This window comes from Bombina bombina, chromosome 7 (genome assembly GCF_027579735.1).
Source record: "Bombina bombina isolate aBomBom1 chromosome 7, aBomBom1.pri, whole genome shotgun sequence".
NCBI lineage: Eukaryota > Metazoa > Chordata > Amphibia > Anura > Bombinatoridae > Bombina > Bombina bombina.
Window position 1 is genome coordinate 598,254,534 of NC_069505.1, and position 17,581 is coordinate 598,272,114.

The 17,581-nt window shown below is 38.6% G+C and overlaps 1 protein-coding gene across 1 annotated transcript in view; it reads left to right on the top strand.

Moving 5' to 3' along the window:
- The first annotated feature begins 351 nt into the window (after positions 1-351).
- Positions 352-17,581, top strand: part of LOC128667190 (oocyte zinc finger protein XlCOF6.1-like) — a 49,859-nt gene continuing 32,629 nt past the window's right edge. Inside the window, exons 1-2 of the mRNA XM_053722119.1 lie at positions 352-411; positions 11,529-11,655. Coding sequence (XP_053578094.1) covers positions 11,535-11,655 — 121 coding nt within the window. The 5' untranslated portion in view covers positions 352-411; positions 11,529-11,534. The remainder of the gene's footprint in view (positions 412-11,528; positions 11,656-17,581) is intronic.

The window sequence follows — 17,581 nt, forward strand, 5'->3', positions numbered from 1 at the left end:
CTGTGGCTCCAGAGCTGTGCTTTAACTATGTGTGTAACTCCTATGCAGGGGGCATAAACTTATAGCATTGCAGGGTCCTAGTGTTACAAGTACGTACTTTAATGAATTAGTGCACATAGTGCAGTTTTATGCAAGTGACATGATACTAATTAAAAAAAAAAGGTCTTTAAGTCTAATGGCTACAAAACAAACCAATAAAACTATGTGACTTGCTTCCTACTGTGAAATCAACATAGTTATACTGAGAAACCAAACAATGCACCATAATAACACACTGTATCAATATAACTTAACCCCGCCCCTTTTTCTTGTAGTCGCCTATTTATGACATCGGCTGCAGTGCATCTTGGGAACTGTAGTCTTCCCTTAACAATTCCCGTTTCAGCAGCACTGGACGGAGCTTGCAGCAGGGTAAAGTCATTGCTGGGTGGGGTCTGTATCTGTATAAATAAGATATGGTGCTCAGTCACATGAGATTGTAGTGAGAGACTGTAAATAGATATCTCTGTGCTCACAGCAGGGTTAGTATTCACTAATAGTGTGTGCTCTCTGCAAGCAGCAAAGCTAACAGCCAGTAACACAGTATTAACTAATATTGTGTACTCTCTGTAACAGCTTATCTACATTATCACAGCCTCTATTTACTAATATTGTGTGCTCTCTGTAACAGCTTATCTACATTATCACAGCTCTATTCACTTATCTTGTGTACTCTCTGTAACAGCTTATCTACATCATATCACAGCCTCTATTCACTTATCTTGTGTACTCTCTGTAACAGCTTATCTACATCATATCACAGCCTCTATTCACTAATATTGTGTACTCTCTGTAACAGCTTATCTACATTATCACAGCTCTATTCACTTATCTTGTGTACTCTCTGTAACAGCTTATCTACATCATATCACAGCCTCTATTCACTAATATTGTGTACTCTCTGTAACAGCTTATCTACATTATCACAGCCTCTATTCACTTATCTTGTGTACTCTCTGTAACAGCTTACCTACATTATCACAGCCTCTATTCACTAATATTGTGTACTCTCTGTAACAGCTTACCTACATTATCACAGCCTCTATTCACTAATATTGTGTACTCTCTGTAACAGCTTACCTACATTATCACAGCCTCTATTCTCTAATATTGTGTACTCTCTGTAACAGCTTATCTACATTATCACAGCCTCTATTCACTAATATTGTGTACTCTCTGTAACAGCTTATCTACATTATCACAGCCTCTATTCACTTATATTGTGTGCTCTCTGTAACAGCTTATCTACATCATATCACAGCCTCTATTCACTAATATTGTGTACTCTCTGTAACAGCTTATCTACATCATATCACAGCCTCTATTCACTAATATTGTGTACTCTCTGTAACAGCTTATCTACATCATATCACAGCCTCTATTCACTAATATTGTGTACTCTCTGTAACAGCTTACCTACATTATCACAGCCTCTATTCTCTAATATTGTGTACTCTCTGTAACAGCTTATCTACATTATCACAGCCTCTATTCACTAATATTGTGTACTCTCTGTAACAGCTTATCTACATTATCACAGCCTCTATTCACTTATATTGTGTGCTCTCTGTAACAGCTTATCTACATCATATCACAGCCTCTATTCACTAATATTGTGTACTCTCTGTAACAGCTTATCTACATCATATCACAGCCTCTATTCACTAATATTGTGTACTCTTTGTAACAGCTTATCACAGCTTATCTACATCATATCACAGCCTCTATTCACTAATATTGTGTGCTATCTGTAACAGCTTATCTACATTATATCACAGCCTATATTCACTAATAATGTGTATTCTCTGTAACAGCTTATCTACATATCACAGCCTCTATTTACTAATATTGTGTGCTATCTGTAACAGCTTATCTACATTATATCACAGCCTCTATTCACAAATAATGTGTGCTCTCTGTAACAGCTTATCTACATCATATCAAAGCCTCTATTCACTAATATTGTGTGCTATCTGTAACAGCTTATCTACATTATATCACAGCCTCTGTTCACTAATATTGTGTGCTATCTGTAACAGTTTATCTACATTATATCACAGCCTCTATTCACTAATATTGTGTGCTATCTGTAACAACTTATCTACATTATATCACAGCCTCTATTCACTAATATTGTGTACTCTCTGTAACAGCTTATGTACATTATATCACAGCCTCTATTCACTAATGTGTGCTCTCTGTAACAGCTTATCTACATATCACAGCCTCTATTCACTAATATTGTGTGCTCTCTGCAACAGCTTATCTACATATCACAGCCTCTATTCACTAATGTTGTGTGCTCTCTGTAACAGCGTATCTACATTATATCACAACCTCTATTCACTAATCTTTGCTGCTCTCTGTAACAGCTTATCTACATTATATCACAGCCTCTATTCACTAATATTGTGTGCTCTCTGTAACAGCTTATTTACCTATCACAGCTTCTATTCACTAATGTCGTGTGTGCTCTCTGTAACAGCTTATCTACATTATATCACAGCCTCTATTCACTAATATTGTGTGCTCTCTGTAACAGCGTATCTACATTATATCACAGCCTCTATTCACTAATATTTGCTGCTCTTTGTAACAGGTTATCTGCATATCACAGCCTCTATTCACTAATGTTGTGTGTACTCTCTGTAACATCTTATCTACATATCACAGCCTCTATTCATTAATAGTGTGTGTGCTCTCTGTAACAGCTTATCTACATATCACAGCCTATATTTACTAATGTGTGCTCTTTGCAACAGCTTATCTACATATTACAGCCTCTATTCACTAATGTGTGCTCTCTATAACAGCTTATCTACATATCACAGCCTCTATTCACTTATGTGTGCTCTCTGTAACAGCTTATCTACATATCACAGCCTCTATTCACTAATGTGTGCTCTCGGTAACAGCTTATATACATATCACAGCCTCTTTTCACTAATATTGTGTACTCTCTGTAACAGCTTATCTACATAACACAGCCTCTATTCACTAATATTGTGTGTGCTCTCTGCAACAGCTTATCTACATATCACAGCCTATTCACTAATGTTGTGTGCTCTCTGTAACAGCTTATCTACATATCACAGCCTCTATTCACTAATATTGTGTGCTGTCTGCAACAGCTTATCTACATATCACAGCCTATATTCACTAATATTGTGTGTGCTCTCTGCAACAGCGTATCTACATATCACAGCCTATATTCACTAATATTGTGTGTGCTCTCTGCAACAGCGTATCTACATATCTCAGCCTCTATTCACTAATATTGTGTGCTCTCTGTAACAACGTATCTACATATCTCAGCCTCTATTCACTAATATTGTGTGCTCTTTGCAACAGGTTATCTACATATCACAGTCTTTATTCACTAATATTGTGTGTGCTCTCTGCAACAGCTTATCTACATATCACAGCCTCTATTCACTAATACTGTGTGCTCTCTGCAACAGCTTATTTACATATCACAGCCTCTATTCACTTATATTGTGTGTGCTCTCTGCAACAGCTAATCTACATTATATCACTGCCTCTATTCACTAATATTGTGTGCTCTCTGTAACAGCTTATCTACATTATATCACAGCCTCTATTCACTAATCTTGTCTGCTCTTTGTAACAGACTATCTACTTATCACAGCCTCTATTCACTAATATTGTGTGTACTCTCTGTAATATCTTATCTACATATCACAGCCTCTATTCACTAATAGTGTGTGTGCTCTCTGTAACAGCTTATCTACATATCACAGCCTCTATTCACTAATCTTGTCTGCTCTTTGTAACAGCCTATCTACATATCACAGCCTCTATTCACTAATGTGTGTACTCTCTGCAACAGCTTATCTACATATCATAGCCTCTATTCACTGTGTGCTCTCTGTAACAGCTTATCTACATATCACAGCCTCTATTCACTAATATTGTGTGTGCTTTCTGCAACAGCGTATCTACATATCACAACCTCAATTCACTAATATTGTGTGCTCTCTGCAACAGCTTATCTACATATCACAGCCTCTTTTCACTAATATTGTGTACTCTCTGTAACAGCTTACCTACATATCACAGCCTCTATTCACTAATATTGTGTGTGCTCTCTACAACAGCTTATCTACATATCACAGCCTCTATTCACTAATATTGTGTGTGCTCTCTGCAACAGCTTATCTACATATCACAGCCTCTATTCACTAATATTGTGTGTGCTCTCTGTAACAGCTTATCTACATATCACAGCCTCTATTCACTAATGTGTGCTCTCTGTAACAGCTTATCTACATATCACAGCCTCTATTCACTAATGTGTGCTCTCTGTAACAGCTTATCTACATATCACAGCCTCTTTTCACTAATATTGTGTACTCTCTGTAACAGCTTATCTACATAACACAGCCTCTATTCACTAATATTGTGTGTGCTCTCTTCAGCAGCTTATCTACATATCACAGCCTCTATTCACTAATGTTGTGTGCTCTCTGTAACAGCTTATCTACATATCACAGCCTCTATTCACTAATATTGTGTGCTGTCTGCAACAGCTTATCTACATATCACAGTCTATATTCACTAATATTGTGTGTGCTCTCTGCAACAGCGTATCTACATATCTCAGCCTCTATTCACTAATATTGTGTGCTGTCTGCAACAGCTTATCTACATATCACAGCCTATATTTACTAATATTGTGTGTGCTCTCTGCAACAGCTTATCTACATATCACAGCCTCTATTCACTAATATTGTGTGCTGTCTGCAACAGCTTATCTACATATCACAGCCTATATTCACTAATATTGTGTGTGCTCTCTGCAACAGCATATCTACATATCTCAGCCTCTATTCACTAATATTGTGTGCTCTCTGTAACAACGTATCTACATATCTCAGCCTCTATTCACTAATATTGTGTGCTCTTTGCAACAGGTTATCTACATATCACAGTCTTTATTCACTAATTTTGTGTGTGCTCTCTGCAACAGCTTATCTACATATCACAGCCTCTATTCACTAATACTGTGTGCTCTCTGCAACAGCTTATTTACATATCACAGCCTCTATTCACTAATATTGTGTGTGCTCTCTGCAACAGCTTATCTACATTATATCACAGCCTCTATTCACTAATCTTGTCTGCTCTTTGTAACAGCCTATCTACTTATCACAGCCTCTATTCACTAATATTGTGTGTGCTCTCTGCAACAGCTTATCTACATATCACAGCCTCTATTCACTAATGTTTTGTGCTCTCTGTAACAGCATATCTACATATCACAGCCTCTATTCACTAATACTGTGTGCTGTCTGCAACAGCGTATCTACATATCACAGCCTATATTCACTAATATTGTGTGTGCTCTCTGCAACAGCGTATCTACATATCTCAGCCTCTATTCACTAATATTGTGTGCTGTCTGCAACAGCTTATCTACATATCACAGCCTATATTTATACTAATATTGTGTGTGCTCTCTGCAACAGCATATCTACATATCTCAGCCTCTATTCACTAATACTGTGTGCTGTCTGCAACAGCGTATCTACATATCACAGCCTATATTCACTAATATTGTGTGTGCTCTCTGCAACAGCTTATCTACATATCACAGCCTCTATTCACTAATATTGTGTGCTGTCTGCAACAGCTTATCTACATATCACAGCCTATATTCACTAATATTGTGTGTGCTCTCTGCAACAGCATATCTACATATCTCAGCCTCTATTCACTAATATTGTGTGCTCTCTGTAACAACGTATCTACATATCTCAGCCTCTATTCACTAATATTGTGTGCTCTCTGTAACAACGTATCTACATATCTCAGCCTCTATTCACTAATATTGTGTGCTCTTTGCAACAGGTTATCTACATATCACAGTCTTTATTCACTAATATTGTGTGTGCTCTCTGCAACAGCTTATCTACATATCACAGCCTCTATTCACTAATACTGTGTGCTCTCTGCAACAGCTTATCTACATATCACAGCCTCTATTCACTAATGTTGTGTGCTCTCTGTAACAGCTTATCTACATTATATCACAGCCTCTATTCACTAATCTTGTCTGCTCTTTGTAACAGCCTATCTACTTATCACAGCCTCTATTCACTAATATTGTGTGTGCTCTCTGCAACAGCTTATCTACATATCACAGCCTCTATTCACTAATGTTGTGTGCTTTCTGTAACAGCTTATCTACATATCACAGCCTCTATTCACTAATATTGTGTGCTGTCTGCAACAGCTTATCTACATATCACAGCCTATATTCACTAATATTGTGTGTGCTCTGTAACAACGTATCTACATATCTCAGCCTCTATTCACTAATATTGTGTGCTCTTTGCAACAGATTATCTACATATCACAGTCTTTATTCACTAATATTGTGTGTGCTCTCTGCAACAGCTTATCTACATATCACAGCCTCTATTCACTAATACTGTGTGCTCTCTGCAACAGCTTATTTACATATCACAGCCTCTATTCACTAATATTGTGTGTGCTCTCTGCAACAGCTAATCTACATTATATCACTGCCTCTATTCACTAATACTGTGTGCTCTCTGTAACAGCTTATCTACATTATATCACAGCCTCTATTCACTAATCTTGTGTGTACTCTCTGTAATATCTTATCTACATATCACAGCCTCTATTCACTAATAGTGTGTGTGCTCTCTGTAACAGCTTATCTACATATCACAGCCTCTATTCACTAATCGTGTCTGCTCTTTGTAACAGCCTATCTACTTATCACAGCCTCTGTTCACTAATATTGTGTGTACTCTCTGTAATATCTTATCTACATATCACAGCCTCTATTCACTAATAGTGTGTGTGCTCTCTGTAACAGCTTATCTACATATCACAGCCTCTATTCACTAATCTTGTCTGCTCTTTGTAACAGCCTATCTACATATCACAGCCTCTATTCACTAATGCTGTGTGTACTCTCTGCAACAGCTTATCTACATATCATAGCCTCTATTCACTGTGTGCTCTCTGTAACAGCTTATCTACATATCACAGCCTCTATTCACTAATATTGTGTGTGCTCTCTGCAACAGCTTATCTACATATCACAACCTCAATTCACTAATATTGTGTGCTCTCTGCAACAGCATATCTACATATCACAGCCTCTTTTCACTAATATTGTGTACTCTCTGTAACAGCTTATCTACATATCACAGCCTATATTCACTAATATTGTGTGTGCTCTCTGCAACAGCATATCTACATATCTCAGCCTCTATTCACTAATATTGTGTGCTCTCTGTAACAACGTATCTACATATCTCAGCCTCTATTCACTAATATTGTGTGCTCTTTGCAACAGGTTATCTACATATCACAGTCTTTATTCACTAATATTGTGTGTGCTCTCTGCAACAGCTTATCTACATATCACAGCCTCTATTCACTAATACTGTGTGCTCTCTGCAACAGCTTATTTACATATCACAGCCTCTATTCACTAATATTGTGTGTGCTCTCTGCAACAGCTAATCTACATTATATCACTGCCTCTATTCACTAATTTTGTGTGCTCTCTGTAACAGCTTATCTACATTATATCACAGCCTCTATTCACTAATCTTGTCTGCTCTTTGTAACAGCCTATCTACTTATCACAGCCTCTATTCACTAATATTGTGTGTGCTCTCTGCAACAGCTTATCTACATATCACAGCCTCTATTCACTAATGTTTTGTGCTCTCTGTAACAGCATATCTACATATCACAGCCTCTATTCACTAATACTGTGTGCTGTCTGCAACAGCGTATCTACATATCACAGCCTATATTCACTAATATTGTGTGTGCTCTCTGCAACAGCGTATCTACATATCTCAGCCTCTATTCACTAATATTGTGTGCTGTCTGCAACAGCTTATCTACATATCACAGCCTATATTTGTACTAATATTGTGTGTGCTCTCTGCAACAGCATATCTACATATCTCAGCCTCTATTCACTAATACTGTGTGCTGTCTGCAACAGCGTATCTACATATCACAGCCTATATTCACTAATATTGTGTGTGCTCTCTGCAACAGCTTATCTACATATCACAGCCTCTATTCACTAATATTGTGTGCTGTCTGCAACAGCTTATCTACATATCACAGCCTATATTCACTAATATTGTGTGTGCTCTCTGCAACAGCATATCTACATATCTCAGCCTCTATTCACTAATATTGTGTGCTCTCTGTAACAACGTATCTACATATCTCAGCCTCTATTCACTAATATTGTGTGCTCTCTGTAACAACGTATCTACATATCTCAGCCTCTATTCACTAATATTGTGTGCTCTTTGCAACAGGTTATCTACATATCACAGTCTTTATTCACTAATATTGTGTGTGCTCTCTGCAACAGCTTATCTACATATCACAGCCTCTATTCACTAATACTGTGTGCTCTCTGCAACAGCTTATCTACATATCACAGCCTCTATTCACTAATGTTGTGTGCTCTCTGTAACAGCTTATCTACATTATATCACAGCCTCTATTCACTAATCTTGTCTGCTCTTTGTAACAGCCTATCTACTTATCACAGCCTCTATTCACTAATATTGTGTGTGCTCTCTGCAACAGCTTATCTACATATCACAGCCTCTATTCACTAATGTTGTGTGCTTTCTGTAACAGCTTATCTACATATCACAGCCTCTATTCACTAATATTGTGTGCTGTCTGCAACAGCTTATCTACATATCACAGCCTATATTCACTAATATTGTGTGTGCTCTGTAACAACGTATCTACATATCTCAGCCTCTATTCACTAATATTGTGTGCTCTTTGCAACAGATTATCTACATATCACAGTCTTTATTCACTAATATTGTGTGTGCTCTCTGCAACAGCTTATCTACATATCACAGCCTCTATTCACTAATACTGTGTGCTCTCTGCAACAGCTTATTTACATATCACAGCCTCTATTCACTAATATTGTGTGTGCTCTCTGCAACAGCTAATCTACATTATATCACTGCCTCTATTCACTAATACTGTGTGCTCTCTGTAACAGCTTATCTACATTATATCACAGCCTCTATTCACTAATCTTGTGTGTACTCTCTGTAATATCTTATCTACATATCACAGCCTCTATTCACTAATAGTGTGTGTGCTCTCTGTAACAGCTTATCTACATATCACAGCCTCTATTCACTAATCGTGTCTGCTCTTTGTAACAGCCTATCTACTTATCACAGCCTCTGTTCACTAATATTGTGTGTACTCTCTGTAATATCTTATCTACATATCACAGCCTCTATTCACTAATAGTGTGTGTGCTCTCTGTAACAGCTTATCTACATATCACAGCCTCTATTCACTAATCTTGTCTGCTCTTTGTAACAGGCTATCTACATATCACAGCCTCTATTCACTAATGCTGTGTGTACTCTCTGCAACAGCTTATCTACATATCATAGCCTCTATTCACTGTGTGCTCTCTGTAACAGCTTATCTACATATCACAGCCTCTATTCACTAATATTGTGTGTGCTCTCTGCAACAGCTTATCTACATATCACAACCTCAATTCACTAATATTGTGTGCTCTCTGCAACAGCATATCTACATATCACAGCCTCTTTTCACTAATATTGTGTACTCTCTGTAACAGCTTATCTACATATCACAGCCTCTATTCACTAATATTGTGTGTGCTCTCTACAAGAGCTTATCTACATATCACAGCCTCTATTCACTAATATTGTGTGTGCTCTCTGCAACAGCTTATCTACATATCACAGCCTCTATTCACTAATATTGTGTGTGCTCTCTGCAACAGCTTATCTACATATCACAGCCTCTATTCCGTAATATTGTGTGCTCTCTGCAACAGCTTATCTACATATCACAGCCTCTATTCACTAATATTGTGTGCTCTCTGTAACAGCTTATCTACATTATATCACAGCCTCTATTCACTAATATTGTTTACTATCTGTAACAGCTTGTCTACATTATATCACAGCCTCTATTCACTAACATTGTGTACTTTCTGTAACAGCTTATCTACATTATATCACAGCCTCTATTCACTAATATTGTGTGCTCTCTGTAACAGCTTATCTACATATCACAGCTTCTATTCACTAATCTTGTGTGCTCTATGTAACAGCTTATTTACATTATATCACAGCCTCTATTCATTAATATTGTGTACTCTCTGTAACAGCTTATCTACATAGCACAGCCTCTATTCACTAATTTTGTGTACTCTGTAACAGCTTATCTACATTATATCACAGCCTCTATTCACTAATATTGTGTGCTCTCTGTAACAGCTTATTTACCTATCACAGCCTCTATTCACTAATGTTGTGTGTGCTCTCTGTAACAGCTTATCTACATTATATCACAGCCTCTATTCACTAATGTTGTGTGTGCTCTCTGCAAAAGCTTATCTACATTATATCACAACCTCTATTCACTAATATTGTGTGCTCTCTGTAACAGCTTATTTACCTATTACAGCCTCTATTTACTAATGTTGTGTGTGCTCTCTGTAACAGCTTATCTACATATCACAGCCTCTATTCCCTAATCTTGTGTGTGCTCTCTGCAAAAGCTTATCTACATTATATCACAGCCTCTATTCACTAATAGTGTGTGTGCTCTCTGTAACAGCTTATCTTCATATCACAGCCTCTATTCACTAATCGTGTGTGTGCTCTCTGCAAAAGCTTATCTACATAATATCACAGCCTCTATTCACTAATAGTGTGTGTGCTCTCTGTAACAGCTTATCTACACATCACAGCCTCTATTCACTAATAGATACTCTATAACCTAAACAGTCATTTATAACAATAACCCAGGTTAGAGTTCTATTCGGCCCCCTCCCTAGGGCTCCCTGACCCCTCCCCCTTAGTGTGAGCCTGAGAGTCCCTCCCCTGCATGGTACTGGAGATGTTATATCAGCTGTAGACTGTTCGCTAGTGTTGCACTGTCCTCCTTATGTCTGTATTATAGTGTTATTGTGCCATCTATGCACTGTTATCCACTGCGGTACAGCACTGAGTACAATGCTGATGAGAAAACATTATTTAGTATATGTTTTTATATCTGCATGTAAAGTAACGTTGAACGTGCAGGGATACTATCTGTCATTTGTCATTGGCTCACCAGATGTGTTTAGCCAGTTCCCAGTAGTGTATTGCTGCTCCTTCAACAAAGGATACCATGAGAATGAAGCAAATTGGACAATAGAAGTAAATTTCAAAGGTGTTTAAAATTGTATCTTCTATGTGAATCATGAAAAAAAATGGATTTCATGTCCCTTTAAGCATATATTGCAATCTGAAAGTGTTTTATGTCCCTTTAATAACACTTGGTCATTATATGGTGCTGTTTTAGTCTGATCGTTTGCTCATCTGTTTGGCTTAAACTTATAAGTATAATTATAATCTGCTGCTGACTGACTTTTGTTTCATTATCAGGAACAAATGGAGTTTGATGAAGTTGCAGTTTATTTCTCGGAGGAGGAGTGGGGCTGTTTAACAGAAGAACAAAAAGCGATGTATAAGGACGTGATGATAGAGAATTACCGGACCCTCAGGTCTCTGGGTAAGGCTCTATAATTACACAATACAATGTGAGATAAAGAGGAAAACACCGTCTGGGCTTATGTCTTACTAGTCATTTCTCTAAACTAAAACAACCCTAACATATCTAGCCCTTTTATCTATGGGGTCTCACTATCTAAAGGGGGCTCACTATAAAGCTATAAAACAAATACAACTTTTTCTTGTTTAATTATTGAAAATAATTATAGGCAACACATAAAAGTCATTTAGACCCATAAATAAAGTCCTACTCAGAACATAGAAAGTGATCTCATAGGCTGCACTCCAAACCCAGAGACTGGCACACCGGTAACTGAAAGATACAGACCACAGACGCCTCATAGGGTAATAAGGTCCCAAAAGAAAACAAACAAAGTGGTAACAGACAGGCAACTCATAAGATGTAAAGCTACACTGTTAGTGCTCGTGAAGCAGACTGGGATAAAGGTAGCCCCCCTCCCCCCCAGCTGGACGAGACTCCGGTAAGGTACCGTCTGTTCAGTATACAGATCACGTGTCGCGGATCCTCCAACCACGTACCAGGGGTGGAACAGGAACGCTTCAGAGTCCCAGTGCCTGAGTAACAGTGCGATAGTGTAGATACCTCTGTGAGCAGAGTAGGCAGGAAAACTATAGCACATAAAAGGAAATTTATGCTTACCTGATAAATTTGTTTCTTTTACGATATGACGAGTCCACAGATTTCATCCTTACTTATGGAATTACGCCTCCTGGTCAGCAGGGCTGTATATATAGCTCCTCCCTTCCCTCCCACTCCAGTCATTCGAAAGAAGTTAGGAAGAGAAAGGAAAAGCCAAGGAGCAGAGGGGACTGAAGCTTAACAAAAATAAAGACCTGTCCTAGTTGGAGTTCCGGAGGAGGAGCTTATGCACGAGGCTGTGCTGCACAAGCTCTGCTCATCTCCTTCATGCAGGTTACCTTTGGCGGTAGAACACGCGCCAAGTGCCCCAACAGCCGTGGGGGGAATATCGCAACCAGCAGAAACATCACTGGAGGAACTCATATAGCGCTGTTGCAATCTAGCGCTACAGATTACTATACGGTGTGGTGAACCTCACGAAGACCATCTCGCAAGGAGGTCACACACAGAGGAGGATATCAAGAGGCAGTCCCCCCCTCCCACCGGTGCTGCGTGAGGGGGGTAGACAGCCTGAAAACAACACAGGAGACATCACCGGAATTTTGGTCAAGCTACCGGCTTTTCTGCCGCCCAAAGATACAGAACACCTTCTTCTCAATTAGGTCCTGTGCGGCACACATACCTGTCAAAGGCCAGAGAGCGTGTACGCAGAGAAGGCGGAGACAGGGCAACGCACGGCCGGACTGACGGAGAATTGGCTGCTTACCGCACAGGAGTAAAGGCTGCAGCTTGAAGGAAGGCTGTTATCCCGGATCTGTGTCAAGCTGCTTTGAAGAGCTGCCTTTTTTTTTTCCCCCAGTGCAGCCATCATTTTTTTCCAAGGAGCCGGCTCCCATACTGGCGAGGCACAAGGTATTGCTACTGAACTGGCCGTGAACAGCGTCGAAGAAGGCGGGTTACTGATTTTGCATAACCCTGAGAAACTACAATTACATCGCACGGAACTCGAGGAACTTAAACATAAGTACTGCTTAATATCATTATTGCAATAGCCCCCCTACTCTGACCCCAACGCTTATTAAACTTACATTTGACTTTACCCTAAACAAGCTTGCTAAAAACTGTTCTGCACTAACAAAGCTTACTCTCAATTGGTGTGCTTTATTATTTTTACACACCGGACAAGACGCACTTACTGCTATAAAATGACTTGCAGATGTTGGGGGCTTAAAACTTTGTTTTCATAGCACCTGAAGCTTTGGGGAATACCTGGACACATTAACTGGAGCTAAGGGAACTGCATGTAAACAACCCAAAGCTAATTGAGTTGAAAGCATTATTTCTTTCTGGTAATGGCCACCAATGTACTAATGGCTTTGGAGAAAGTATTTTTTGAAGTATAAGGCTGATTAACTTGGTTGTAAACTTGCTATAAATAACACGCTTCAGTTTGCTTCATACTAACTTGACCTGGTTATAGTTTGCATGCCCTAACAGGCATACTGCATTAATAGCTTGCAACTAAAAGGACAGCACTCAGCTTATACTAACATCTTTCTACTACTGTTCATTGCATGTTGAATAACCCTAAGACACTTATATACCTGAAAAGTTATTATATAGTGCTATCTTACAAGTGGGCACTAATATTGCATGATACAGAAGTGAAAATTGTAAAGGCAACAATCTAAATAAGTTTCTTAAATAAGTTGCAAAGGTATCCACTTGTAAAACCCACTACACTCTAATTAAAAAGTATCTAGTTCGCATACTCCCAAGAGGTGCTAGCCCTGTCACCTCTTGCAAGCTGTACACACAAGATTATCTACAAGTAAAAATGTACTTGTTAATAAAAAAGAGTTAGGGTTATTGTCTAGATCTGGACCTTTTTGAAAAGCGTCAATGAGCAAAAAGGCTAATCTTTAGGTATAAGACCAGGTACTGAGTTACTTTTACAAGCAGAAGGAACACATAATTGAATTTCAGAAAGAAGAAGGGGGAAAAAAAAAAAAAAAAAAAAAGGAAAAAAATTCTTGATCTCTGGGTTTGTGAACCCTTGGCTTTATCACTGGGGTTTTTTTTTTTTTCTTTTTAGACACTGGTCACTAGAGGGGCTCCCCCCTCCTTCCTCCCCCACCCCCCCCCTTTTTTTTCTGGGCGGGTTTTTTTCTTTTTTTTTCTCCCCTCCCCATCTCACTTCCCCACAAACACTCACTCTCACGTCCGATTCTTTGCCCCCTTCTTTCTTCCCTCACTCTTTCTCTTTTTTTCTCTTCTCTTCCTCCTTTCTTCACTAATTGCTGCACAAATTACTCCCCCCCCTTTTTTTTAGCACTCATCTATGGATAAATTTTTAAACCCACTCGCACACACTAAAAATTTCTCACCAACCATGGCTTCCAGACCCAGAGACAAGAGGAATAAAAACTCAACTGAAACCACAGTTGAATTACACTCAGAATTAGACCCCGTCACAAAATCAAAAGAGGCTATTAACTCACAAATAATTGTAAAAGATATCTTAGAAGCTCTGAACCCCAAATTTGAATCACTTAGAATAGAAATAAAGCAAGATCTACACACACTATCTATGGAGGTTAAGCAATTTTCAATAAGGATCCAAGAAGTAGAGCAAAGGGTGTCTGACCTTGAAGATCAATCGGTCATAAATGATACCAAACTACAGGCACATTCTTCAACTCTTAAGGCCCTCCAGAATAAGATCGAGGACCTAGAAAATAGATCTCGAAGAAATAACATTAGAATAATAGGGGTCCCAGAAACCTTTCAGAGCATAGATCTAGTCCAGTTTGCAGCTGAAGTTTTACCTAAACTTTTAAAGATTCCCCAAGAAACTTTGCCCCTAATGGTCGAGCGAGCTCACAGACTGGGGAGACTTCCCCCATCAAATGGTGACAGACTGAGGTCTAGACCTATAATCGTGAAATACTTGAATTTTCAGGATAAGATCAAGGTCATGCAATTTTCTCGCAAGAATGCTCCTATTCTTTTAGATGGGAACAAAATTTTAGTGTTTCAGGATTTTGCCTATGCAACCTCCCTGAAAAGAAGGGAGCTCTCCCCAATCTGTGGCAGGATGATCAAGGAGGGTTTCACTGCAACGGTTGTTTACCCAGCCAGGTTGAAAGTAGAATTTCAGGGCCAGATATATCTCTTTGACACTGCCTCAGAGGCAGAAAAGTTTTTTGAGGGAAAAATTGCTAAGTGTTATTGGTTTAATTGTCTGGTAGACTAAATTTAAACTGATTGATGATACTGTTAATATATAATTGTGATTTGTACTCGGTGGCTTCCAGTATTTGTTCCAGTACTCTTCAGGCGTTAGTAGCGAATAAGCATTGTCATATAGATGACCGGCGCGGGAGGAACAATAGGGGAGAGGGGGGGCTCCCCCCCTTCCCCCCCCCCCCCTTTTTTTTTTTTTTTTTTCTCTCTCTCTCTCTCCAACTCTTTAGAAGGGAACAGTAGGAAAAAAAGGGTTAAATTATGTCTAACATAAAAAGGTTGACTTTATCTTCTTGGAATGTTGGAGGGGTCTCAACCCCAATGAAACGAAAACTGATAATCTCCCAATTAAGGAAACTTAATTCTGATATCGCATTTATACAAGAGACACACTTAAGTGCAGAAGAATCCGAAAAGTTGAAGTTCTCGTGGGTAGACGAGGTGTATTTTACACCAAGCATAGGCAGAAAGAGGGGTGTAGCCATTCTGCTAGGTAAAAAAAATCAGCATGAAATTTTGGCAGAATATAAAGATCCCGAAAGCCGAATTCTGATTCTAAAAATAAGAATGGCTGGCTCAATTTTTACGCTATGCAATCTTTACGCCCCGAATAACTCTGAGAGAAGTTTTTGGGAAAATCTCCAAACTAAAATATTACAAGTAGGTGAAGGTTATATAATCATAGCAGGGGATTTTAATATGACCCCCAGGGTCCAGATAGATAGACACAGGCAAAAATCCACTAAAAGCATGGCCAAAAGAGATAAGCTTGAAGGCAAAATGTTTAAAACTTTATTTAAAAACTTAGCCCTCAAAGACATTTGGAGAGTTCACAACCCGGATCAAAGGGAGTTTACGTGTAAGGCTAAGAGTGTAAGATCCCTTTCCAGAATTGACCTATTTTTAGTAAGCGAGAATTTATTAAGAATTGGGACAACATCAAAAATAATGCATATCACCGTCTCTGACCATGCTCCAATTATACTAAAAATACCATTAAACGGAAAAAAATCTACTACACGACGATTTTTTTTCCCCAAATTTTTAACAAAAAACATAAAATTTAAGACATGGCTGAATTCCAAAATGAATGAATTTTTCACTTTAAACGCTCATACTGTTAATGATCCAAATACATTATGGGAAGCCGGTAAGGCTGTAATGAGGGGGGAAATTATTGCGTATTTGGCAGATTATAAGCGGAAGGCGGCTCTACGAGAGAATGAAGTCTCGAGAGCACTTACTAATAGTTACAGTAAATATATATCCCAACCTACATCAATAAATTGGAGGAGATACACCTCTGCTAAGAGAGAGAGAGATAATTTTTTACTGCATACCGCAATCCAAGAGGATTATAAACTGAGAGCTAAATTTTATAGGCATGGAAATAAGGCAGGTAAACTAATGGCGAACTTAGTTAAGAACATACAGGGAAGCTCCATTATCGACTCACTCTCAGAACACGGATCCATACTTCAAAACTCTAGGGAAATTATCGAAGTTTTTTTCACTTATTATAGAGATCTCTACTCACACAGGGAATCAGATGAAGAAGCTTCAGAGCTATTTTGGGAAGGATTGGACCATCCAGTCTTAAAAGAAGAGGCAGCAGGTAAAATTAATGCCCCCATCTCTGATCAAGAAATTACCTTGGCAATTAAAGAAGCCCGTTTAGATAAATCACCTGGCCCAGACTTTCTCCCTAACGAGTTTTACAAGCTCCTTGCCCCAACTATAATACCTCATTTAAGAAGAGTATTTAATCACTTTTTTATCGATAATAAATCTATACCCATGTCTTTTACAGCATCGATAACAACATTAATTTTGAAACCGGGGAAAGATCCTCTGAATAAAGAGTCATATAGACCTATAGCACTACTTAACTCGGATTACAAGTTGTTGACATCAATCTTGGCTAAAAGACTTCAAAAAGTGATAGGGGATCTTATTAATAAAGATCAGCAGGTTTTATATCCAGGCGCAATATAGCAGCTTAGTTCTTGATTATTTTCACAACTGCCCGGAAACCACAACCCAAAATCAAACTGACGTAGCAATAATTGCACTAGACGCA